This window comes from Chrysemys picta, chromosome 24, assembly GCF_011386835.1.
Source record: "Chrysemys picta bellii isolate R12L10 chromosome 24, ASM1138683v2, whole genome shotgun sequence".
Taxonomy (NCBI): Eukaryota; Metazoa; Chordata; order Testudines; family Emydidae; genus Chrysemys; species Chrysemys picta.
In genome coordinates, this window is record NC_088814.1 from 4,443,939 (window position 1) to 4,467,948 (window position 24,010).

At 48.3% G+C, this 24,010-nt stretch overlaps 2 protein-coding genes across 3 annotated transcripts in view; one reads left to right on the forward strand and one right to left on the reverse strand.

Moving 5' to 3' along the window:
- PCGF2 (polycomb group ring finger 2) overlaps positions 1–15,703 on the forward strand; it is a 34,232-nt gene extending 18,529 nt beyond the window's left edge. The window contains exons 10-11 of the mRNA XM_042844563.2: positions 195–12,325; positions 12,584–15,703. Of these exons, the coding sequence (XP_042700497.1) occupies positions 195–539 (345 nt within the window). The 3' untranslated portion in view covers positions 540–12,325; positions 12,584–15,703. The remainder of the gene's footprint in view (positions 1–194; positions 12,326–12,583) is intronic.
- On the reverse strand, positions 13,988–23,058 carry CISD3 (CDGSH iron sulfur domain 3). Of its 2 annotated transcripts, none has more exons than XM_005301970.4 (3): positions 22,910–23,058; positions 19,665–19,793; positions 13,988–16,772 (listed from the first exon to the last, which is right to left on the reverse strand). In XM_005301970.4, exons 1-3 carry the CDS (start codon positions 22,946–22,948, stop codon positions 16,593–16,595), a joined length of 348 nt encoding a protein of 115 aa, XP_005302027.2. In that variant the 5' UTR covers positions 22,949–23,058; the 3' UTR covers positions 13,988–16,592. The 2 variants fall into 2 exon arrangements, with proteins under 2 accessions (XP_005302027.2, XP_023956444.2); XM_024100676.3 differs by having other exon boundaries at positions 22,874–23,037.
- Between the last annotated feature and the right edge of the window lie 952 nt (positions 23,059–24,010).

Below are 24,010 nucleotides of genomic sequence, written 5' to 3' on the forward strand. Positions count from 1 at the left end.
AAAAGCTTGTCTCTGTCATCAACAGAAGCTGGTCCAATAAGATATTATCCCACCCACCCTGTTTCTTTAATATCCGGAGACCGACAGCTACAGCTACCCTACCTATGTCCAGACTAATTGGTGTAGATATCCGTGTGATTGTCTCTAAAAACACCCATGTGAACAGCTTTTTGTCTCCCTTCTCCCCCCTGTAGAATGGGCCTCTCCCTTTGAAATACCGAGTGCAGCCAGCTTGCAAGAGACTAAAACTGTCCCAGCCTGCAAACTCTGAATGCACCAACACCAGCGGAGCATCCGAGTGTGAATCCGTCAGCGACAAAGCCAACAGCCCCGCCACCTTGCCCGCCACCTCCTCGTCCCTGCCAAGCCCTGCCACACCTTCCCACGGGTCGCCCAGCTCCAACACCACCACGATAAGCATCCCTGCCAACCCCGGCACCATACTCAATGGCACCTCGAACTGCCACCAAATGCCACCCTCCTCCAGCAGGGGGCGCAAAATGACTGTGAATGGCAGCACAGCATCCGCCTTGACCTAGAAGGGACCCCTGGGGCATGACTTTCCATTTTATATATAAATATATATGTGTATATAGGAAACAAAATTATACATACTTATTTTCTATTGATTGACCAGATTAATTTAAAATGCAAACAACAGACACAAAATGTGGTTGAGTATTTTTTAATGGATTTTTTTTTTTTGTCTTCAACTTTATGGAACTTGCATGCCATGAGCCCAAGTTTAGGTAAAAGCGGCAGCCCCTTCATTTTCTATACCTTCGGTCACCCCAGGAGCTAATGGGACTGCGTAGTAACGGATACACAGGTAATGGCAAAGCACATGGACTGGAAGCCTCAATCCTCGGTGTAAGTGCATTTGTGGTGCTGTCACTTTCTTCCAAAAGGATGAGGCTTGTCCAGGCATCTCTTAAGAGCCACATCCAATGTCATGCTTGTGTCTGCCTCCCCTACCCCCTTTCCTGACTGGTTTAGGGATGAAGAACCTACAAGCAGGTGTTGAGTGTTTTGTGCGTATGGACAGGCAGGAAGTGGGTCTTAAAGCTTTGTAAATCCTACAGTTCTTCCACTATCCAAACTCTCATGGACTTTAAGCCAGAAGCTTGCCTGGAGTCAGGGCCATTGGCTAAAATTTTCAAAAGTACCTAAATGATTTAGGGAGTCCCAGTTCCATTGAAAGACAATGACCTATGTGATTTAGGAGCCCAAATCACCGTGGTGCTTTTGAACATGTTACCCACAGGGTGTTATGTCCAGAGCAGCCTAGGGGATTTAGACACACCTTCCATTAATTTAAAGGGAAGAGTTTGGTCTGATTCCTCCGCCACCCCCAAGAGTGCATGCAGCCCCAGCGGAAGCCAGCGGGAGCTGCAGGTGTTGTGCACTTCTGAAAATCAGGTCCCATGAGTCACATTTTTCAAAAGAAGTCAGGGCCAGATTTCTGGGAACATGCTGAAGGGTGGTGTTTCCCCCCCCCTAAATCTTGCCCGTATGCATCTACGTTCCCTAGCCTGCTTTAAATTTCTCAGCCAGAGGCTCCTTCCCTGGCTCCCTTTAGAATGACAGCTTTTCCCACTGCCTTCTGGCAATGTCTTATCTGATCATTTTAATCCCTGGGTAGTCTCCAAGGAGAATTTCCATCCCTCTGTAAATACATCCCTGCTCCTGTCTTCACTTCATAATGATGTTCCCCCTACATTTCTGTGCAGTGGGGCAGGAAGGGGGAAGAGATCTCAGCTTTAAGGGCCACCAAAGCACATTTCCATTTGGAGGTGGACTTGGCGAAGGGATCTAAAGAACCCAGGAACTGGTTTTGCAAAAGGATGTGGCTTCGTCTCCCCCATGTAAATTGTCTTCTCCTGTGCAGAGTAGCTTTCTAATGACTAGTTGAGGCTTCGATCCTGCAAAGATTTAAGCATGTGCTTAACTTGACACACTCCAAGCCATTCCATTCATTAAGCACATGCCTTAAGGGTGGAATGTTCAGGAGAATCCAGGCAATTTAAGAGCACAAGTCATTGATTTACCCCCCCCCCCCCGCCCCAACCCCAAAGGAGGCCAAGGGATCTAGCCCTTCAGGTCAACAGAAGTTAGGAACCTCTCCTGGGCTCCTTAGTCATTAAGGGCTCTTTTGAAAATCCCACTCTAAGACTTTGCAGGATGGGGGCTTCAAATAACAAATACCACCTTCAAAACAGGTAGTGCTCACTCATTGGACCCATAGCAGCATTTCACATAGCCTCAACATTCATGAGCTTTGAAATAACCTGACTGGGTGGGAAAGGAAGAGAGTTAGGGCTCATCCCACCCAGGAAACCACCATTTCAGTCCTTCCACGGTGGTGATGGTTCCCAGGAGTGTGGTTTTTTTTGGTGGGGTGGCCAGAGATGATGCTAAAACGAAGAACCAATCTATTTCCCCATCAAACACTCTGCTCTCCATTTCTTCCTCCTCAGTAGCTCCTTGCTTGCTAAAAAGTTTAAATTCAGCATTTCAAAGCTTCATTTTAGTTCTACCCTGTCCCACCATCTCCCCTTCATCCTCCTCATGCAGGATTTAAAAAAAAAAATACAGTGCCTTTAGAAAGGTGGTTTATTTGTGAAGGGGACAGGGTTAAAAAAAATAAAAATAAAGGGGGGGGTGTTACTGTGTTTTCTTTAAAAAGGCATGTCGCTTTCTAGTATGTGGTGCTGCATTTTGCTTACATCTTGTGTTATGAAATTGTCCCCATGCAGGGGAGGGGAAGCGCACAGGTCCCATTGCAGAGAATTCTCTTGCATCATCCGCTAAAGATTTCCTTCCAAGCCGCAGTGCTACTTTTCCTTTAAGGTAGGGGTGTGAGTGAGTGAGAGAGCATGGGGTGGGGGAGAAGGGGAAGGGAAGGGGTGGCTGCATTCTCAGAAGCACATGTTCTCTTGGGCCTCAAGAAGCTTATTCCCCTTATTTATTTATTAATTCATTCCACCATGAATGAATAAATGCCTGCAGATCCCAGGAACAGGAAAATTCCTGCAGGGGACAGGAAAGAGTCAAGCTGCTAGAAAGGAGCTGGGTTTTCTCTGCAGGGGCCGCAGGTAGAGTGGGGGGGGGGGGGAAATCCTGAAGGCTGAAACCGACAGGAGTGGGGAAGGGAACTGCGTATACAGAGCCTGACTCCAAAAGGTCAGCAAACATGGATTTCAAAACAAAACACTAAAGTATTCTCCCAAAGAACTGAGAGGTGTCTTTGCTGGGACGAGCCGGCCTGAGCAGAGAGCCCTTTGTGCAAGTCATTCGTGGTCAGGCTCTAGGAAGCTGGGTAGGTTACGGTTAAAGGACTTTCTTCCTCAGAATGCTGCGTAGGGAGAGGTCTCCACCGGGAGGCATTAATCGGTGATATGCAGTTCAGCGTAGGGTGAACTGGTTAACGCTGACTTAGGCGGGGCTTGGGACCGTAACTTCTTAGAAACCTTTGAGAACGTTATCCCCAGCAAGAATGAGGGATCTGATGGGCGAAGATACACTTTTTTTTGTTTGTTTTTGGAGGTGGGCCATCCGAATTTCCCATGGAAGCAGCCAAAGTGGGCAGAATGCATCTTCGGTTGGGTCATGGGGGGCAGGTGTGTGTGGGGGGAAATTGGGGGCAATTTGCATGTACTGAAGATGGCTCCCTTCTGCCCTCCATTGTCTCATGGGAGGAGAAGGCACTCAGGTCGACTGCAGGGGAAAGACACACAAAGCTGCCATTGTTCTATTAGTCTTTCCCATTTCTGTTTCTTCCCCTTCTATTGGCCGGGGCTGGACTGCGAGCTCAATAGTGTTTCACGGGGCTTCATGGGTTGAAAATATTCACCGGACTTTGGTATCCCTTCTCCTTGTACATAGGCCAAAATGGACTAAATGAGGCACTTCCACTGCCTCAATTTGGGGGTTTGGTTCCCCACCCCCCCAATATGGTACAAACCAAATTGCTCTGTATGTTTGCATCCTGTATGATGTTTTAATGTCCAGTAATATATTTGGATATTCATATATCGTTATTGGTTAAACATTTGTATAACTATACAGCTTTGTAAATGTAATAAATGCTGCAGATTGTCCTTCAACTTGTCTGTGCGTGCAGATCTAGCCATCAGCCTGCCTAGCCTTTCATCCTGCCTATATATGTCCATCTACCAGCCTGTCCATCGATCTGTGTATATCCATCTGCCATCCTAGCCTTCCTCCATCAATCTGCTCTGTATATCAGCCTGCCTAGTCTTCTACCTAGCATCCATCCAGCCTCTCTCTCGCTCATGTGCAATCCATTAAGCCTGGTCTATATATAGACTTCACCCATGCATCTGAGATGCACTGAGGTTTGACACATTCATGTTCTTTTACGATTTAGTCACTTCAGGTGCTTAAAGTTACCCCTCGCTCCCATCCTCCCAGGTCAGTAGAAAATAGGGTGACCTGATAGCATATGTGAAAAATCAGGACGGGGGTGGGGAGAACTAGGCGCCTATATAAGAAAAAGACCTGAATATCAGGACTGTCCATATAAAATCGGACCATCTGGTCACCCTAATAGAAAAAAAAAAAAAGAATGCCACTCTTCCCTATCCAACTCCACCAGAGAGGTCCTTTGGGGCCATCTGCCTGTCCCAAGTCAGGATAAAGGAGGAGGGTTGGGCGTGGGGCTAGCAACTCCACCCCGTAAAAAAATCAACTTGCTACAGAAACGCCAAAAATAGAGATAACGGAGACTTTTCGCCTGGAAAAAGAAGGGTCTTCAACTCGAAGACGCATGACGCAGGGTGGTGAAAGTCTTGAGGAAGCCACAAAGCCGATTACCCTTCTTGCAACCAGGAGGATTGCCATCGGTACATGGAACGTGAGGACCACGCACGAGTTAAGAAAGATGGCGCAGGTCGCAGCAGAGATGAGGAGAAACACCTGGCGACGCGACTTTCAGGCTGATAGCATAAAAATGGGCTATACCTGGAACCAGCTAGAGCAAATGGCCCAGGATAGAGGACTCTGGACATCTGTGGTTGGCGGCCCATACCCCGATTGGGGTGACGGGCATGAGTGAGTGAGAGTCTCCCCTATCCATCCCTTCCCAAGTGTACCCCTGTTCTCTCCTTCCGCTCAGCATGTTAATAAGCTCTCCCCTTTTCTGATGGCCATTTTGACCTGGTTTATCACCCCTCCTTTATTCAGCATTGCAAAGCCAGAGCTCAGTGGCTTTGTCTTAACTAGGGAAAAGGTTATTTAGGGAGGCAAGATGGGTTAGTGGTGTGGCAGAGCTCCGACCTTGTCCCCGTGGGTCCCGCGCTGCCAGGCGGTTTATGCTAGCCTCAGGCTCACTGCGACCCTCCACGTAGCCCTTCTCTCTCTAGGGCCAGGGTACAGTCCACTGAGCCCTTTCCATCATATGCCAGCACGGAAGTTGGTAAGCAAACTCCCCATGTCTCTGTTGTCCCTACGGGCTAATTCAAGAACAGCTGAGTCTCCTGTCCTGACAGGGGCCTGTCTTCCCTTCCCTTCCCTTCCCTTCCCTTCCCAGGAGGTGTTTCTATAGTAGTAGGTTGGGGGGAACCCGGGCCCGCCCTCTACTCCAGGTTCTACCCTGGGATCCTAATGGCAGCCGCTGTTGCTAGCCGACCTTTCACCGCCAGAGTTGCTCCATTTCCCTGGGCCACTTCCCCACAGCTCCCCCGCTTCAATCTCTCAACGCCTTCTTCACCCTAACCTTATGGCTCCCTTTCCAGTGGTTTCAGGGTGTCTTCATTACCCAGCCCTTCAGCCGCACTTCCTCTCCCTTGGCTCTCTTTGGCCAGACTGGAGTGAGCCCTTTTGTAGCATCAGAGAGGCCTTAATTAGAGTCAGGTGCTTAACAGCCTCACCTGACTCTTTGCAGGTTAATTGGAGTCAGGTGTTCTCATTAGCCTGGAGCAGCCCCTGCTCTGGTCAGTCAGGGAACAGAAAACTGCTTATCCAGTGGCCAATATATCTGCCTTCTACTACTCTGCTGTTCCCAACTGGCCTGGGTCCATCACAGTGGATAAAGCACTAAACTGGGACTTGAGACTGAGGGTCTATTCCTGTCGCCACTACCAGGTGACCTGGGACACGCCATGCCATCTCCCTGTGCCTCGGTTTCCTCACCTGTAAAAAGGGGATAATGGTGGCTGATGATGCCAACGACAACTTCACGACCCTTTGTAAAATGCTTTGAGATCTACAGATGAAACGTGCTACGCAAGACCTAGGTATTATTACATGCTGGACTTAGTCACCACAAGCTGGCTAAACCTGGCCTAAACTTGATCGCTTTTCCTTGTCTAGACAAAGCCTAAGTAGATTTAAGGACATTTATTTGTTAAATCCAAAAAGATCTGGGCTAGTCTATTTCTCTGCTGCTGTCATGACCCTAGTATGTAAGGCCCAGATCCTCCAAGCCATTTCGGTACCTGCCGCCCACTGAAATCACAAAAGTGACTCTCCCAGGCAAAGCAGAAAATGTAACCCAGATCACCAGGTTCCTCTAGTGCTTTAGCCACAAGACCACCCTCCTCCGCTAACTTTTTTTTTGGGGGGGGGAACCCCTCCACCCATCTTTTCCCAATGAAAGATTATTTTTAAAAATCAGTTTTGTTCCCTCTGCTGCCTTCTCCCCCCGTTTGCCAGACAGTGACAAACCATAGTGTCCTCACCAATACAAGGAGTCATAAATCACTGTGGGGCCAGGGGGGATCTAGTCCATTTTTTTAAAGCTAGATGGCCCCGTCCCTGACATGAATGCATCTGGGAACCAACCTTCCCCAGTAAAACTGTAGCCACTTCCCCTCTCTGAGCTCAAGCCGAGGGGGTTACTCGCTTTCAGCTCTGGACTCTCCTTCCACCACAAGTCTCTCCGGCGAATCGCTTTGTCCTTGGGACGTGGCAGCAAAGGAACTCGGATATTCATCAGCCTTAGCTGGTGGGGGAGTGGAGGGGGCAGATGATCAAAGATTAGCCTAGCAAAGAGCTACATTATAAACAACTTGGTCCCTGTCCTCCTCCATTAAAGAGTATATAAGAGCCATTTGAGTTCCCTTTCCTGCACGCATCTGACCTCTCTGCAGGACAGCAGGGCTTCGGAGTCCAACCAAGAGGCTAGGTTCTCTTTTTTTCCCAGAAATGCATCCAGCACAGTTGATCATAGGAGGGGAAAAGTCCCCTGCTTAGCCAGCGCCTCATTATCAGATGTGTGTCGCTGGGAGCTTGATCCAGAATTCACACAGGGCTGGAGGCGCTGAAAGCTACTGAACAAAGCTGTCCGCAGTGTCTAGGATGGAAGCCGTGCAGTCGTTCGGTTGCTATTACCTCAAACCTGGGGTGCCGCAGCGCTCAGGGGTGAGTAGTTCAAGATCCCTCGGCTCATTTAAAGCCACCTAAGGAAGGGCCTGATTTGCCAGGGAGTTTAGCAGCTCTTGTGAGCCAAGTCTTCAATCCCACAGAAAAATCCAGGCTAAACTTTCAGCGGGTGACCACTTGACGCAGGAATTAATCCAGGCAAGTCCTACAGTGCTGTGCAGGAAGTCAGACGAGACAACCATACCGCTCCCTTCTGCCTTTAAAAATTTATGAATAACCCCATTGGCTTCAATAGGGCTACTCTCCGGCTTAAAGTTAAGTATCAGGGGGTAGCCATGTTAGTCCGTATCCACAAAACCAACAAGGAGTCCGGTGGCACCTTAAAGACTAACAGATTTATTTGGGCAAAAGCTTTCGTGGGTAAAAAAACCCACTTCTGCAGATGCATGGAGTGAAAATTACAGCTGCAGGCATTATATACTGACACATGAAGAGAAGGGAGTTACCAAACCAGTGTTGAGAGAGCCCTGTGTTGCAGGTTTCTCTTTGCACTGTAGACGTGACCTTGGAAAAAGCTGGCATGAGAACTTTGGGTCTGTTGGCTAAAGAAACTTGGGGCTATGAGACAAAAAGCCGCTCCTTTTGTTCCTGGCTCCTCCTGCATTCAGAGAAGCAGGACTTTGCTCGTTCCTTGTAGGCAAAAGAGATATTTTCTTTGATGCTAACAGACTCCATCAATTTCTATTTCCACTGGAACATCCCCACCAGGGCCTTCAAATCTAACTAGCAGCTCGGGTCAAAAAGGGGCAACGGTATTTAGGTACCTAACTCTCATTGAAAATGGCACCTAAATACCTTTGAGGACCTGGGCCGGAGCCCCTTGCAAATCTGACTCCACATAAGGAGCTCCTTTATTGCAAGCCACCAGCAGACGTGCTAGTGATGTGGTCTTGGATTCGGGAGCAGGATTTCAGATTCAGTGTGTCTGTGTGCGTTTCCTTGGTGAAAGCCCTGATGTAATCAGAGCTTTGCAGTCACTGAAAGGACTTTAGATGGATGAGTGCTGTTGGCCAACCACCCCAAGAATGCTCATTAGTGTTAAACTCCTTGTAATAGTCCTAGATTTCACTTAATATCAGAGGCAGGCGAAGCCATTCAATAGCATCAAGTGCCCAACAGGAGAACTGGGGAGGGGAGAGAAAAGAAGGTCCATACAGAGAATAGACCATCAACTTGAGGGAACTTTCAGCAACCAAGTCACCTACATTGCTTTTAGAATCCAACCCCTCCCCCTACGTAAATGGACATTAACTGGGGAAAAGGCTTTAGTCAAAAGCAAATCCCTCCGTTGAGTAATGAGGACTGATTTTGGTGATGGGTTATCCTAAGAGAATGCTTAGGAATGAAGCGCTGGGTGGCCCAGAAATCAACAGCCTTAAAATCCCAGCTGGTCTTGGGTTGTTCGCGCCTATTAACGCAGGGGGGGAGGGGAGATTATATCTTTTCTATAGAGGAGATCTCTATTCAGAGCCGGATCTAGGTTTTTTGCCGCCCCAAGCAAAAAACATAAACAAAACAAAAAAACTTCAGAGAGCGCAAAGCAAAAAAAAAAAAAGGCTGCCGGAATGCTACCCCAAGCACATGCTTGGTTTGCTGGTGCCTAGAGCCGACGCATTGCCCCTCTCCCTAACTCTGCCAGTGGGGCATCTAAGCACATTTGAAAATCCTCGTAGAGACCAAAGGTATTTAGGTGTCTAACTACCTTTCTGGATCTGGGCCTACGCCCCTATATCTATAGGTGCTAGTGTAACCCACACACCTCCTGGGTGTGGTGCTCTGTCCCATCTAGTGGCGCAGAGACAGGAGAGAGCGATTCATGAGTTTGCTCTACAGCCTTAGCTAACAGCCAGTTGGCTTTTAGCCCATGAACTAAGCTACAGGCACCCTAGGTTCGATCCTGCCTGCTGACAACTGGCATCTGTTGGTGTTACACTAGAACTATGGGTTTTAGGGGTGCTGTCACACCCCTGGCTTGAAGTGGTTTCCATCATATACAGGGTTAACAGTTTGGTTCAATGGCTCTCAGCACCTGCACTATAAAAATGATTCCAGCCCCCCTGCCTATATCCAGCTGTAGGCACCTAAATACTCGATAAACCTGGCCCTGAGTCACTGTTTTTAAACGTGATGTACAATGAGATGAAGCCCAGTTTTGTGGGAGATAACTAAGGCTGGCAACCAGGGGATGTCTGGAAAAGATACCCCAATATTTAACAGTGAGCTCTTCAGTCTAGCAGAGAAAGGTCTAACACAATTCAAGGACTGGAAGTTGAAGCTAGACACATTCAGACTGAAAATAAGGCATCCACTCTTAACAGTGAGAGTAATTAATCATTGGGACAATGTCCCCAGGGTTGTGGTGTATTCGCCATGACTGACAATTTCTAAATCAAAAGTGGATGTTTTTTCCTAAACGATCTGCTCTGGGATTTTTTTGGGGGGGAGGGAGGAGGGGGGAAGTTCTCTATACAGGGGGTCAGACTGAATGATCACAGGAATCCCTTCTGGGATAGAATCTATGAATAAAGGAAGGAGATTTTTAAAAAAAAAATAGTATTTTAAATGCAGAGCTGAATAGGTGAGCGGACTTTATGTTGTTATCTATGAGGGTTTCAGAGGGAACAAAGTTTCTTCTGTAGCCACCGGTCTGGGAATGTAACAGATCTGATTTAGAAACTAGACTTGCTGATTACCAGATGGAAGCTCATACCAGTTTTGGGAGGAATATGGAAACATTCCCTGCCCCATAGTATTATTATTTTAAAATTCTCTTCATTTCATATCTAATGCTAGATCTTAACATGTCAAAACGTTCTATTAAAAATAAAAATGTAGGCCAATAATTAGCAACAGCGCATGCTTCAAAACTAATGAACAAGGAGAGAGCCAACAATCTTCACCCTCTGAAAAGTTTGGATTGAAACTGCTGGGTAAGTGAAGGTTTGGTTTCGGTGGACTAGTGGAGTCAAGGAAGGTCGTGAAGGGGAGAGGCTAGCAGAAAAGGGGAGCTGCAAAGAAGTGAGACCCCCACACACTCGCTCACCTGACAAACCCAGAGCTTGCAAGTCTCAGAGCCGCGGCGTGAAGGAACCTGGACAGAGCTGCATCCGCCCCCTCCGCCAGGTTGTTTGTTCAGGGAGGAGCAGTTTTGCCGAGATTGGAGGCAGACACGTGTTAATTCGAGACCACACCGCTGGGTAAATCAACAGCAGCCCCACGAAAGCGAGTGGGGATCACGCTGGATTTTCCACTGGGGCAAACGGGAGCAGAATCCCAGCCCTGGCGTTTGCAGCAAGTCACCCGCAGCAATAACTCGTGGTTAATGTCATTACAATTCCCCGTGGCATCCCCCGGGCAGCTCATAGCAAAGGGCTGGACATGTCCCAGCTCACAGCCTGGGGCTGGGATTTATGTCCCGCATAATGCACTCAACACGGTGTAGGGAAATATTTCATGGGCGGGGGGTGGGGGGGTCCATTTAGTCTCTTCTATACTTCCCTTTGCAGTTCGGTCCGGCGCTCCGGGGATCAATGCATATGATCACTGCTTTGATCGCAGCCCCTTTAAACAGAAACGAGACCAGAGCTCGGGAGTCCGGTTTAACTTCCCTGTCCCCACCCCCAAACAAACCAACTGCAACTTCTCAAACCCCGCCTGGTCGTGAACTGTAGCGCTGGTGCAGGAAACACGAGGGTGAGTTTCGCTTTCTCGGGAGCTGTAAATGGTTTAATTTCGGATCTGGTTCGATTCCTTCTTGGTTAATTCCAGAGCCACAAAGAAGCGATTGGCTGGCGGTGCGCGGCTGCCCCGAGCTCGCTATTCCGAGCTTTCACTTTAACGCCGGAGGTTCTGGTCGAGTTCTCCTACCTCAAAGGAAGCGGCGGATCCGTTTCCTTGGGCCGCTCTTTCTCTCTTCGGTGTCACTCCGATTTCAGGGGAAACACGCTGCGGATTGAATTGGCCCCTTGGGGGCTTTTAAAACACGATCGCCTTCCCATGCACCATCGCTGGGATTTTAAACCCACGGTTGCAACCCAAGCCCATGAGCACAAGTGCACGGCGATGCATGGTGAGACGTGCTTGGTTGTGCATTCCATACACGGGGGAGTGAGTGTCTCAGACGGTTCCGAGGGGAAGTAGGAACCCAGCTGTCGAATGCACGTGAGGCTAAAGTTGGAAATCCCTTCGCATTTTGCTGCGATCAAAGGATATTTCCTCTCCGGCTTAAAAAAAAAAATCCCAAACGACTTTACAAGCTCTTTTCTCCTCTTCCCATCTTCCAGCCTCGCTCTGTTCTTTTAAACCCCATTCGCAAAGGACAAATCCAAACGCGAATCGATATTTTTTAAACGAGTCGATTATTTGGTGTGCATCATCTTCCCATCAATAGAGCCAGGCAAGTTGTATAGCGAGGGCTTGACTTCTCCCCTTTCCCTTCCTCCCACTATTATTTTTTTCCCCACACAACTCATGGTTTGCCTCCTACCTTAAACGTTCCAAGTGATCTGCTTGTTAATTTCAGGTACAAATTTAACCCCCCTTTATAGGCACAATACCTGACCGGGGGGCTAGCTGCTGTCTCGTCAGAGGGGTGGACGTGCTTAAAGACACAAGCCACCAATGACTTCTGGCTGCAGAACCAGGCTTCTGAAGAACTGACATGGAGGCAGGTGTCTAGACATTGGAGACAAGCTCAGAGCACGCATGGGCTTCTTAAAGGGACCCCTCTCGCCACTTGTTATGGGGGCGAGAGGGGAACAAGGATTATTAGAGGGATTCCCGGTGTAGAGAGAACTCGATTTCTTTTTCTTTCTGGCCTGGCAGCTACTGAAACACAAACCTTTAGGGGTGGATGGGAAGTTAGTTTATTCACTTCTGCAACAGGCAGATCTGGGTTCTGTCCCAACCAGAGTCTTTGGAGGTAAAAAGAAGAACAGGAGGACTTGTGGCACCTTAGAGACTAACAAATTTATTAGAGCATAAGCTTTCGTGGACTACAGCCCACTTCTTCGGATGCATATAGAATGCATTCTATATGCATCCGAAGAAGTGGGCTGTAGTCCACGAAAGCTTATGCTCTAATAAATTTGTTAGTCTCTAAGGTGCCACAAGTCCTCCTGTTCTTCTTTTTGCGGATACAGACTAACACGGCTGCTACTCTGAAACTTTTCATTTGGAGGTAAAGGGGGCAAAGCAAAATAAACATTGGTTTTTTTAATTTAAAAAGCAAAAATGGTGTCCCAGGTTCGAGAGAAGCCAGGCCAGAAACAACAAGCAAATTACCCGGGCACCTTATTGGCTTCGGTTGGGATTCCATTATTCCCACGTGGGGGGATCTTTGTTAATGAAGCCAAAAATTGAGGCTGTTTTCTTCAAAGCTCCAGTTTTCTCCCGGCTGCTGCAAGGTTTTACTAGCCGGAGGCGCAGGAAAGCCCCCTGGAGACTCCTGGCTCTGTCTGCCCTGGCAGGAAATCTTGCAGCGGACAAGACCGCCCGGTTGTTTGGCCGGCGGGCTGCATTTCAGGTGAGATCCGGAGGCTGGGTCTTTCTGGAAAGCAACCCACCGACTGCAGGTCTCTGCTGTGCCACTGGGGAAGACTTAGCGCCTAGCATGAGAGGCGAGCCAGCTCTGTGAATGACTCCCTTTCCTCGCTGAGCTGGCACCAGGCTGGTGTGGGCATGGGGAGGAATCTCCCGGCTGGGTGAAGTGTGTGTGAATCTTCCGCAGCCATCCTAAAATCCCCCTTCAAAATGTCCACTGGCTTCTGTTGAGGGGCCTGACAGCTCTGTAATGCGAATTAAGTCTTTGTCACTAGCCCCAAACCAACCCCATCTTGCAGGTTCGTTTGTCCAGAGCATTCCGGGCTCTGCTCTTCGAGGTCTCTTTTTGTTTAAAGCGGGTTCTTTCCTCTCCACAATATTGCAACTTATTTTTGGAGAGAAAATAATCTGGTTTGATAGGGATAGGGACAGGGCGGGGGGCAGAAAAATCAATCAACTGCCTTTAGCTGATGGTAAAGCAACCAGGGAGTGATCACAGGAGAAGGGACCAGATCCTGATCTGTTTCTACCTGAGGCAACTCAAACGAAGTCACTCTGGACTGACACCAAGATAAGACCGACAGTGTGGGTCTCTGTCTCCTTCTACTGGCTGGACCAGGTATGGGGTCCATGAGTCTGATACTGCCTCCAGGCGAATAGATTTGTTTATTTGGCTCAAAGCGTAGCAGTTCATGGTTTTAGATCCAGAGATTTAGGGTTCAATCCCCACTAATGACCTATCCAGGTGATCTGCTTCATCTGTGTCTAATATCTACCAACAGAGATTTCTGGACAGGTAGAGGGATTATTAGGAGAGGCAAATTGGAAAAACTGATCCCCCAGACAAGCACAGGTGTTCCTTCCTCTGGTGTAATTCACACTCCCCGAGGGAAGATAGCTTTTCCAAACCCTCTTTGCATTGCTAACGTTAAAAGCAGGCTTCTCCCTTCCCCCAACCAGACCCCACTGGAGTAAGCCTGGGAGGGAGAACCCACAGGGGCTGGGAATTTTTTTTTAAATGAAAGACACAGAGCCATCTAGCTGGAGGTTAATATTTTATTAACCGTTTCATAATCAAAACAACCATTCAAGAGAAACGGGGGTCCCTTGCAATCTCTTGAAGCCCCGACCACCTGAGTTGTTAGAGCGGACGCTATGGTAGAAGAACAAGTCGCGTCTCTGCGTGACAACTGGGTTTGGTTTATTATTATGGCAGCATCTGGAAGTCTCTGGGGTTTGTGCGAAGAACTCCCACATAATGGCAGTCTGTTACAGGAGCAATTGCCCTTGTACATTGGCAGAAATAACCTCCTCTGGTTTCCAGATAAACCGACTCAGAGGGCCTGATAGAAAAACGCCATTCAGATGTACCGCGCGCATCTTCTGTTCTGAATGTTTGGCTAATTAAGAAGGGTCTAATTTTCCATGGCCCTGGTGATTTATACCATCATTCACACGAGTCTAAAACCAGCGTAAAACACGGCCATTCTGATCCGGTTTCCAACCACGTCACTCGGATCCCTTGTTTGCTACACCGTCATTTACACGCGTGCAAGAGAACCAGACTTGCGGGGTTAAAGGTTTAAAAGCGCCTCAGTGACTTAGCCCTTATGCCCACACACACAAGCAGCACCGGTTTAACTTGTATACTGCTCTAATTAAACTGATGCAATCTGGTGTGTGGACACTCTCCTCACCTTTTAGGATGCACAAGCTAAAGCAACATAAACCAGTTTTGTTCCACAGACAAAACGGTGCTAGTTTAAATCATACCTTTTGTCAAACTGGTACAACTTTCTGTGTAGATCAGCAATAAGGGCAGATTCTCCAAAGGCGTTTAAATGCCTAACTCCCATTGATTTCATTGATCTGCGCCTAAGTCCCATTGAATTCCAGCGACGTAGGCATTTTAGAAAATTTTTTACCCGTCGTGCCTAAACAGAGGTCAACAAAAAAGTGGAGGTTTCTCAGTTACAGCTCTCCCCATCCTGTTCAAAAACAGCTGTCTTGTAAGAACCCCCTTGGGAGAACAAAGACAGGAGAGGAAAGAGAAATTTGATTGTTAAAAAATGACCTGTAAAGAAAAAGAAATGTGTTTTTTTGCTTCCTGATTATGAGTTAAGAAGGCCTGAAAAGTTGCTTTTGTTGTTACTTTTTCTTCTGCTTGTTTTGTATATATTAAGGCCTTGGCTACACACAGATTTTATACCTGTATAACTGGGTACACTGAAGGGTATGATTTTTTTTTAACCGATATAGTTATACCAATACAATCTCTAGCAGTTACACTGGTATACAAAAGTGCTTTTCACAAGCATAACTTATTCCCCTTCCCATATGGGAAATAGTTCTACCAGTATAAGCATCTTTATACCAGTATAAATGGATCCACCCATATAGTTAAACTGATACAACTTGGGTGTGTGTAGACAAGGCCTTAAAAATTCAGTTCTTGTCTTTCCTGGGAGAGTCTATGGAAAACTTGAACTTGGAGGTTTATGGCGGATAGCAAGGAAGTGACACGTCGTTCCATTCAGAAGGGAAGTCCTGACGGTTTTCAGTCCAACTGCTTAAAACGGTGGGGCTTTCGAAGTTTTGAGGGAAAAGGAGTTCACAAATAAAATCTCTTTGACACCTCTTCTGTTGGAGGGCTGAGAAAATTCCTAATCCGCATCTTTGAGTCCTCCGGGGAATCTGCCACCAGAAACAGAGAACTACACAAAACTTGACATCCCTGACGAAAGAGGCAAGCAGAGAAAAATCCATCCTTTCCAAGCCCAAACCTCCCAATTCTTCTGGTTCTTTTTATCTATCATAAAGAAGAAAAACCACACAAGCCTATTTTTTCCCTTTGCAGGCCACCTTTAACGTAAACAATTGGGCCCTGATCCTGCAACCACTTGGGTACGTGCTTCACTTTACTTCCATGAGACATCAAGTGCCAGCTCAACGAGGAATAATTCAATTGGGGTCGGGGTGGGAAATCTCCAGCCTCAACTGAAAACAAAGTCATCGAAGAATCCGGATCCAGCTACAATCAGGCTGGGGACAAGGCAAACGGGAACAGCTGGGCTGATATGAGCGGCAGGCTCGTTAATCTGAAGCCAACAGAGTTCCTCAGTTTTTTACGGTTTACAAAGGCTGCGGGGACAGTCCAGAGGAACTGGTGATAGATCATGATACGCAGTTTTCCTCCTACAACAGCTGTGCATTGGGATCCCATTTGCTCCCATGGGCTGGAAGTTTCTTTGCAGAGAATCTATGTATTACCCACCCAGTCGGCTCTGTTTTTGTAATGCTGGGAGTTATTTCATAACATGGAGCTGCAACAATGCAGACTAAACCCATCTTTCTCTTTGTGCCAGCAACATGAAAAAGGCCTTGTCGCTTTTATTTGATCCTTCTTGGCAGCTGGATGAAGCCACCAGCCCAGTGCCCCTGTGTTTGACTGGCCCGGTCTGTACAGAACTTCATTTACAGGGAAAGAAGAACAGAACCTGGAGCTGTTCGGACAACTTGATCCAATACACCAGAGAACATTGAAAGCCTGAACATCTTCCCATTCCTACAGCCCCCCCCCCCCCCCCGCCCCTCAAAACAGGCTGCAATGCCCCCCCCCCACTTGTGTCAGGATAGGAAGCCCCCCATCAAGGCTGCCCAGGGACCTCTGCTTTCTGAATGAACTCCTCCTTGTGGGTGCCATCACAGTAAGGAGGGGATTTGGTGTGTTTGCACCCACACAGCCAGGCGCTCTTGGCCTCCTCCAGCTGGAACCTCAGGGGTGAGAGATCTGGGGCTGCTGTTTTATGGGATCCATCACAGAAAGGCTGTAGAGCAAAAGAAAACAAAGCAGTGGTTTTACTTGGCGCCACTGTGCAACGAGGGGTGTGGCAGGGCTGCTGGGAAGGAGAGACCGTTTCACGGAGCTGGATTAGCTCCATCTAGCTCAGGTATTTATTCAGCTCCCCATCATCATTCTACCTGAGCACTTCATAATCTTTAATGTATTTCTCTTCCAGCCCCTGGAGGGCAGAGCACAGATGGGGAAACTGAGGCACAGAGCGACTAAGTGACATGCCCATGACCACACAGGAAATCTGGCACAGGGAAAAGAATTGAAGCCAGGTCTCCTGCATCTCAGATAAGTGCCCAAACCACCGGTCCGTCCTTCCTCTTAGGAGGAGCCGGAGATCCAGTCTGCCCCATATCGGGTAAAGATCTGTTTGCATTTCCAAGCAAGAGGAGAATCAATACTGGCCTCCCCATTTTCTCCTATGCTTTCCTTCCCCCACACCAGCAGAGATCACCAAAAGATAGCCGAGGAAGCGTCAGTGTTCTAGGCCCCCCTCAGTATACAGAGAGCCAGATGATCGGTGACAATGCAGCTCACAACACGTCATGACATTAATTTCACCTGCAGGATTTTGCACTGGCACCTAGTTTGTACGAGGGAGGATCACTAAACGGGCGGCATTTTCCCCACGGCCTGACAGAACGTTACAAATGGGTCAAACCTGACCTTTCTTTCAACCCCTCTTGTCTCAGACAGACTGTCAGCTCTTTGGGGTAGGGACTGTCTTTATGTTCTGTGTTTGTACAGCACCTCACACCATGCCTGCGGCTTCTTGGTGCTACCGTAATACACCTGATCAATAAAGTATTTAGGCTCCATATGTGTTGCACATCATACTCCAGTTATCTGCCAAATCAGGCCTTCCGCTTCTGCAGAATAATAAACCTGATTGACTCTTCCATTATTCCAGGATTTAAAGGAAACACTATAGCCGAAACCTCTTCACTCCCCCTACAAAACAGTTATTTCTCCAAGCGGGAGATACCAACTGACACAGGTGGACAGGGAGATGTTCCTATTAGGAAATGTAATGTCCAGAGGGAGAATGGGATAGTTGAGAGGTGACTCCCATTTATGGTTGCTGTCTGCTTGTAAACACCAACATGAGCATTCACAGGCAGAGGGGATCAGACGGGAATAAACTTAAATGCATTTATTACTCTCTAGATTTTAACTTCCTGCACTTGATGAGAAGGGTTGCACGGTATAAACACACAATGATCCTGACGGGGGCCATTAGAGGCTAATATCACATAAATAATAAGAACTGTCCCAAGCAAAGTAATGCACATTGGAAAAAAATAATCCCAACTACACACACACACAATGGTGGGATCTAAATTAGCTGTTTTACCACTCAAGAAAGATCTTGGAGTCATGGTGGATCGTTCCCTGAAAACATCTACTAAGTGCGCAGCGGCAGTCAAAAAAGCGAACAGAATGTTGGGAACCATTAGGAAAGGGATAGATAATAAAACAGAAAATATCATACTGTCACTATATAAATCCATGGTACATCCCCATCTTGAATGCAGTGTACAGTTCTGGTCGCCTCATCTCAAAAAAAGAGATGTTGGAATTGGAAAAGGTGCAGAGAAGGGCAACAAAAACGAGGAGGGGGATGGAACCGCTTCCGTATGAGGAGAGATTAATAAGCCTGGGACTGTTCAACTTAGAAAAGAGACAACTAAGGGGGGATATGAGAGAGGTCTGTAAAATCATGACTGGGGTGGGGAAAGTGAATAGGGAAGTGTTGTTTAGCTCTCCAAATAACACAAGAGCTAGGGGGCCCCCAATGAAATTAACATGTAGCAGGTTAAAAAGCAACAAAAGGAAGTACTTCTTCACACAACGCACAGTCAACCGGTGGAACTTGTTGCCAGGGGACGTTGTAAAGGCCAAAAGTATAACTGGGTTCAAAAAATAATTAGATGAGTTCATGGGGGACAGGTCCATCAATGGCTATTAGACAAGATGATCAGGGATGCAACCCCATGCTCTGGGTGTCCCTAAACCTCCAAATGCCAGAAACTGGGGCTGGACGACAGGGGATGGCTCACTCGAGATTGCTCCGTTCTGTTCACTCTCTCTGAACCGGCTGGCACCAGCAACTGCTAGAGACAGGATACTGGGCTAGATGACCATTGGTTTGACCCAGTATGGCCAGCAGTGGGTGTGAAGCTGCCTCTCCCTAACTAATTATCAAGTATTTCACTTGTTGCCTTTCAGTGCAGTGTCTGGATGCACTTGGAATTTGGGACGTCGGCAATCTCCAAATCAGAGCAGCAAACAGACCCTGGTTTCCTACAGACCCTGGCTTTAAAAGGGCAGAGAAAGGCGAGTATCTAGCCAGATGGCTCAGTGCCTCGGCACGTCATAGCTCACAGCTGGGCGAACTCATGCTAAAATGGGGCCGCATTTTAGGCTTCAAAATATTTCCATTAGGAGCGCCTTGCAGAGGCAAGGGCCCGATCCTGAGAACACCTTGTCTTTAGCTACCACCAGCTTCAACCATGGGACAGTTACTTAAAGATAATTTAAAACATATATTTTAATATAATCATGTTCAACTTCATGCCACAAGGCAATTAGAACTGATAGGAGCTAGGGTGACAACTAGGTTATCCCAAACTTGTCCACTGGGGGGAGGTATTTCTTGTTCCTTCCTCTGAAGCAGCTGGTGTTGGAAGCAAGACCTTGGACTAGGTGAAACAGGTGTATGGAAGTCCCATAGTCTTCAGAGTTTTGCATGAATGCTGAAGGAGGTCATGTAGGCCAATGAAAAATGCTTCTGAGCTGGGTGAATTGCTAAGAAGCTCGGGGAGAGCGGACATGAAGGAGAAACCACAATGATTTTGGAAGTTACCTGTTTCTTGCTGTGGCCACAGGCACACCACGCGTAACGCTTTCCTGCCTTCAAATCCACTTGGTATGGGTGTTTGGCTGCAATTGCTGGCCGGGAAGGGGACGAAGAGGTACCTGAAGAACTCCTTACCTGTGGAGGAGGAGATTCGGTCAGGGACAGAGATCTGCTGTAAAGGATGTGTCCTATTAGGTTAAACTCAGCCGGGGAATCTTGTTTTTATAAGATCTCATTGTGCGTAACACCTGAGGACTGGGTGAAACTAAAAATCTAAGCCAGGAGCACAACGACAGGGGGTAGCCAGACTACTGCCTAGGGCACTGGACTGGGAATCAGGAGAGCCGGGTTCTACTTCTGGTTCTTCTGTGCTTGTTTCCCTTCCTACCCTTTGTCTTGTCTATTTACTGTAAGTTCTTTGGGGCAGGGAATGTCTCTTGCGCTGTGTCTGTACAGCACCTAGCACCCCGAGGCCCCAGTCGCAGCTGAGGCTACTGTAATATTAGGGTGTATATGTTCCCATAGAGAGAGATTAACCGGGTTTTTCTGTTATCGGTGGGAGATGCCATAGCAAAACGTTTTCTTACGTCAAGACATCCCGCAGATTTAAAATATACATATTTTACTGCCAGTGACATTAGCAGTTTTATGATGCCTGAAGCGCTAACGGCTTGGGAAAGGGGTTTATTAGCCTGAGCTTCTCGAAAGTAATAAACTCCTTTTCCCACCACGTGCAGAGCCAGGAAACAAGGAGCGGGGCTGCGAGAGGAGGAAAACACACTCCAGGCTGGATTAAGAGATCATATTTGCCTCAGCAGAGAAGCACTTGTGAGTCTTCTCAACTTAATAGTGTCTCTTCTTTCAATGTTGATCTCTCACCAGCCAGACAACAGACCGGTCCATCCTAAAGCTCAGGAGAGCTGGGTTAGTCTCAGCTCTGCCTTTCTGTGCCGCTTTCCCTCCCATCCCTCCTGCGTCTAGTCTATTTCAACTGGAAGCTCTTTGAGGCAGGGACTGTCTCTCACTGTGTGTCTGGGCAGCGCCCAGCACAATGGGCCCTTGACCTTTGTGGGGGCCTCTAGTCACAGAAATAATCACTGAATTTATAAGCCCGCCACCAGCTCCCCAAAGAGCCGGACTCTCATTGCACAGCTTGATTTCCCCACCGCCCTGCTCTGCTAGCATTGTATACCCATTCGACACCGGTGCAAAGGACTACGCAAGCCAGGGTGGCAGAGGGATCAGATCCTCGGTGTTGCTATGCATTTAAAAATCATTGGATTTAAAGAATAACTAAATCAAGGAATTGGGAGGTTGAGGGTTATCTGATTTTTTGTAGAGGTAGCTATTTAAAGTTATGTATTGTTGGTGTTTTAAATATAAAGGAGTAATACCTACAACAAACACCAAAGTAGTCTATACCATACATACATACCACATACAATAAACACCAGACGACCACATACATACATGTTATATATCATAGGCAGAGATTTTTCAACTCCAAATACTTTAGCAGCACAAATCCTGCTGAAAGTGAATCGGTCTCGTGCTCTTAAGTCATTGCATGGGCATCAGTGTTTGCAAGATCAAGGCCTTTGGGGCTTATACAAACCCCACCCCTAGAGAAATGCTGGTCTCCCTTCAGAGCAGTATGACCTGGTGGATAGGAGATTGGGGTTCTATTCTTGGCTCTGCCATATGACCTTAGGCAAGCCATTTCCCGTCCCCGTGCCTCAGTTTCCCCATCTGTAAAATGGGGATAATGACACTGAGACTTCCTTTGTCAAGTGCTTTGAGCAATACAGACAAAAAGAGCTAGTTATTATATTACAAGAAGTTTATCATCAGTTTCGATATGGGTCTCAGCCAATAGATTACTCCTCCATTTGCTCTAGGAGTGCGCTGTTGTAGGGGGTTGTTTTTGTTTTGACAGGCGAGCAAAACACAATTAATTTCCCCCCTCCATCCCCATGGTAAAGCGCGCTCCAGCCCTTTCTCCTGCCCTTTGTCTAGCTTTTTCATGTAAGATATGTCTATGCTTCGAGCTGGATTGGATGCATAAATCCCCAGCTCGACGTCCTCATGCTAGCTTGGATGGCACTAGTGCATGACAAACAAGAGTGTAGCTGCAACGGAGCGAGTGGTGGGAGAGGCCGCTAGCCGTACCAAGTACGGACCGGTCTGAAATGCTGTATAGCCCCTCCTGCAGCTCATGCCTCTGTGGCTACACTCCATTTTTAGCCCACTAGCTGCTTCTCAGCAAGCGGGGTGGGTCTCCTCAGGAATCACACCCCCAACTCACAGCATAGATGTACCCTGAGGGTACGTCTACACTCAAGCACTGCCGCTACTCGCTACAGCTATTTACTATCCCTGTAGTAAATCCATCCCCTGGGTCGATGGAAGAATTCTTCTGTCCACCGGCGGTGACTACCCTGGGCTTCGGCTGTCTTAACTACGCCTCTTGCTGTCTCAGGGAACGGGGCATTGTGGAACAGCTGTACGGTGACCAGATGTCCCGATTTTATAGGGACAGTCCCGATTTTGGGTTTTTTTTCTTATATAGGCTCCTATAACACTGTCCTGATTTTTCATATTTGCTGTCTGGTCACCCTAGACAGCTGCTGGAGGACTGCTAGGGTTGACACAGGTTATGCAGTGTTTACACTGGGTCTGCCTTGACCTCAGTAGGTTGACCGCGCCATTCGGGGAGGTGTTTTTTTTTTTACTGCATCGCCGTAACAGGGCACTCGGGCTGGCCGGAAAGAAATCTGAGCGTAGACGCACGCACAGATAGGCCAAGGCCGGGGCGACTTACGTCAACCACGGAGCCCAGGCCTCGGGTGTGAACAATTCACACCCCTGAGTGACCCAGGGAGGCCGACCTAAGTTTGAGGTGTGTTTGCACCCTGCACGGTACCATGGTGGGTCTGGGGGGGGGGAGGGGGTCCCTAGGCCCTAGCCTAGTAAACCTCATTAATCAAATAATCCCTAATGATGGGTGAAGGGCAGGCAAGGGGGGGTTGTTTTGCCAGGATGACGCACACACTTTTCAGTCTAGGCTAAAGCCCACCCCTCTGGCACATGGGGAACCTCCTGGAAAAACACGAAAAAGAGGGGAGTTAGGGGGTTAATTGAGGGGGGTTCCCTCTTTTCCCGCCCCCTAAAGATCCACCCGGCGCCCTGCCCTGGCCTCTGCCCCGTGCGCTTACCCAGCAGCCCGCCGCCCTCGCGCAGGCTCCGCTCACCAGTGTCACAAGAGCAGCCGGTCTCTGCAGCGCCGGCATGCTGGCTAAGCGGGGGCGCGCAGCGGGCTGCCCGGTCACCTTCCCCGCTCCTGCTCCGCAGCCCAGCTCCGCCCCGCCGGAAGGTGCAGGCAATGCTGGGCCGGTTTGCAGCCGGGGAGCTGGGCGAGCGGCAGAAGGGTTCCACCTTTGTGCACGGCGGGCGTCCCGGTGCACCGGCCCTCTAATGCAGCTCGCCCGTTGCAATGCAATGTCGTGTGCAGTGCAATGCAATGCAATGCAGCCAGCCTGTTGCAAGGGCGCGGGCTTGGAAGCTCCCCCTCCGCACCCCTTTTGCAGTGTGGACCCCCCCACCCCAGCCTCAGCTGAGCTCACTTCCTCTGGGCTTCAGGCTGCTAATGGAGCGAGCCTCGCTGGGGGAGCTTCCCTTCAGGTGCAGGTCTTGCTGCCTCCGGGAAAGGGCTGCCCACAACCCCAGTGAGGAGCTGCCGAGACCGCTGGAGGTTTTTAGGAACTCCTCCCGGCAGCGGAGGCTTGGGTTGATGGGGATTGCGTCTGGCTCACTTCACCCTTGGACAGCCCCTGGTGCAACTGCTGGCCCAGTTAGTAGGGGCACCTGAAACTCGTAGGTGGGCTTTTGCAAAGTTGGGTGCCTACCATGAAGGCTCCTCCATCCACACACAGCCATTCCTGCCCATCCTGGCAAATAGCCATTGATGGACCTATCTTCAGTGCATCTATCTAGCTCCCTTTTGAGCCCCGTGGTAGTATTGGCCTTCACAACACCCTCTGGCAAGGAGTTCCAGAGGTTGACAGTGCGTTGTGTGAAAAAATACTTTCTTGTGTTTGTTTTAAACCTGCTACCTATTCATTTCATTTGGTGGCCCCTTGTTCTTGTATTATGAGGAATAAATAACACTTCCTTATTTACATTCTCTATACCACTCATGATTTTATAGACCTTTATCCTATCCCCCCTTAGTCGCCTCTTTTCTAAGCTGAAAATTCCCAGCCTTATTAATCTCTCCTCATACAGAAGCCGTTCCATAGCCGTAATCATTTTTGTTGCCCTTTTCTGAACCTTTTCCAATTCCAATATAGCCT

Excerpts from the sequence above, each read along its gene's own strand:
- CISD3 (XM_024100676.3), bottom strand. The coding sequence starts at position 22,948 with ATGCCGGCGCTGCAGAGACCGGCTGCTCTTGTGACACTGGTGAGCGGA. Across the intron at positions 19,794-22,873 it reads CGAGGGCGGCGGGCTGCTGG|GTAAGGAGTTCTTCAGGTAC; the intron begins GTAAGCGCACGG and ends CCTCCTCCACAG. Across the intron at positions 16,773-19,664 it reads GTGGCCACAGCAAGAAACAG|CCTTTCTGTGATGGATCCCA; the intron begins GTAACTTCCAAA and ends TTTGCTCTACAG.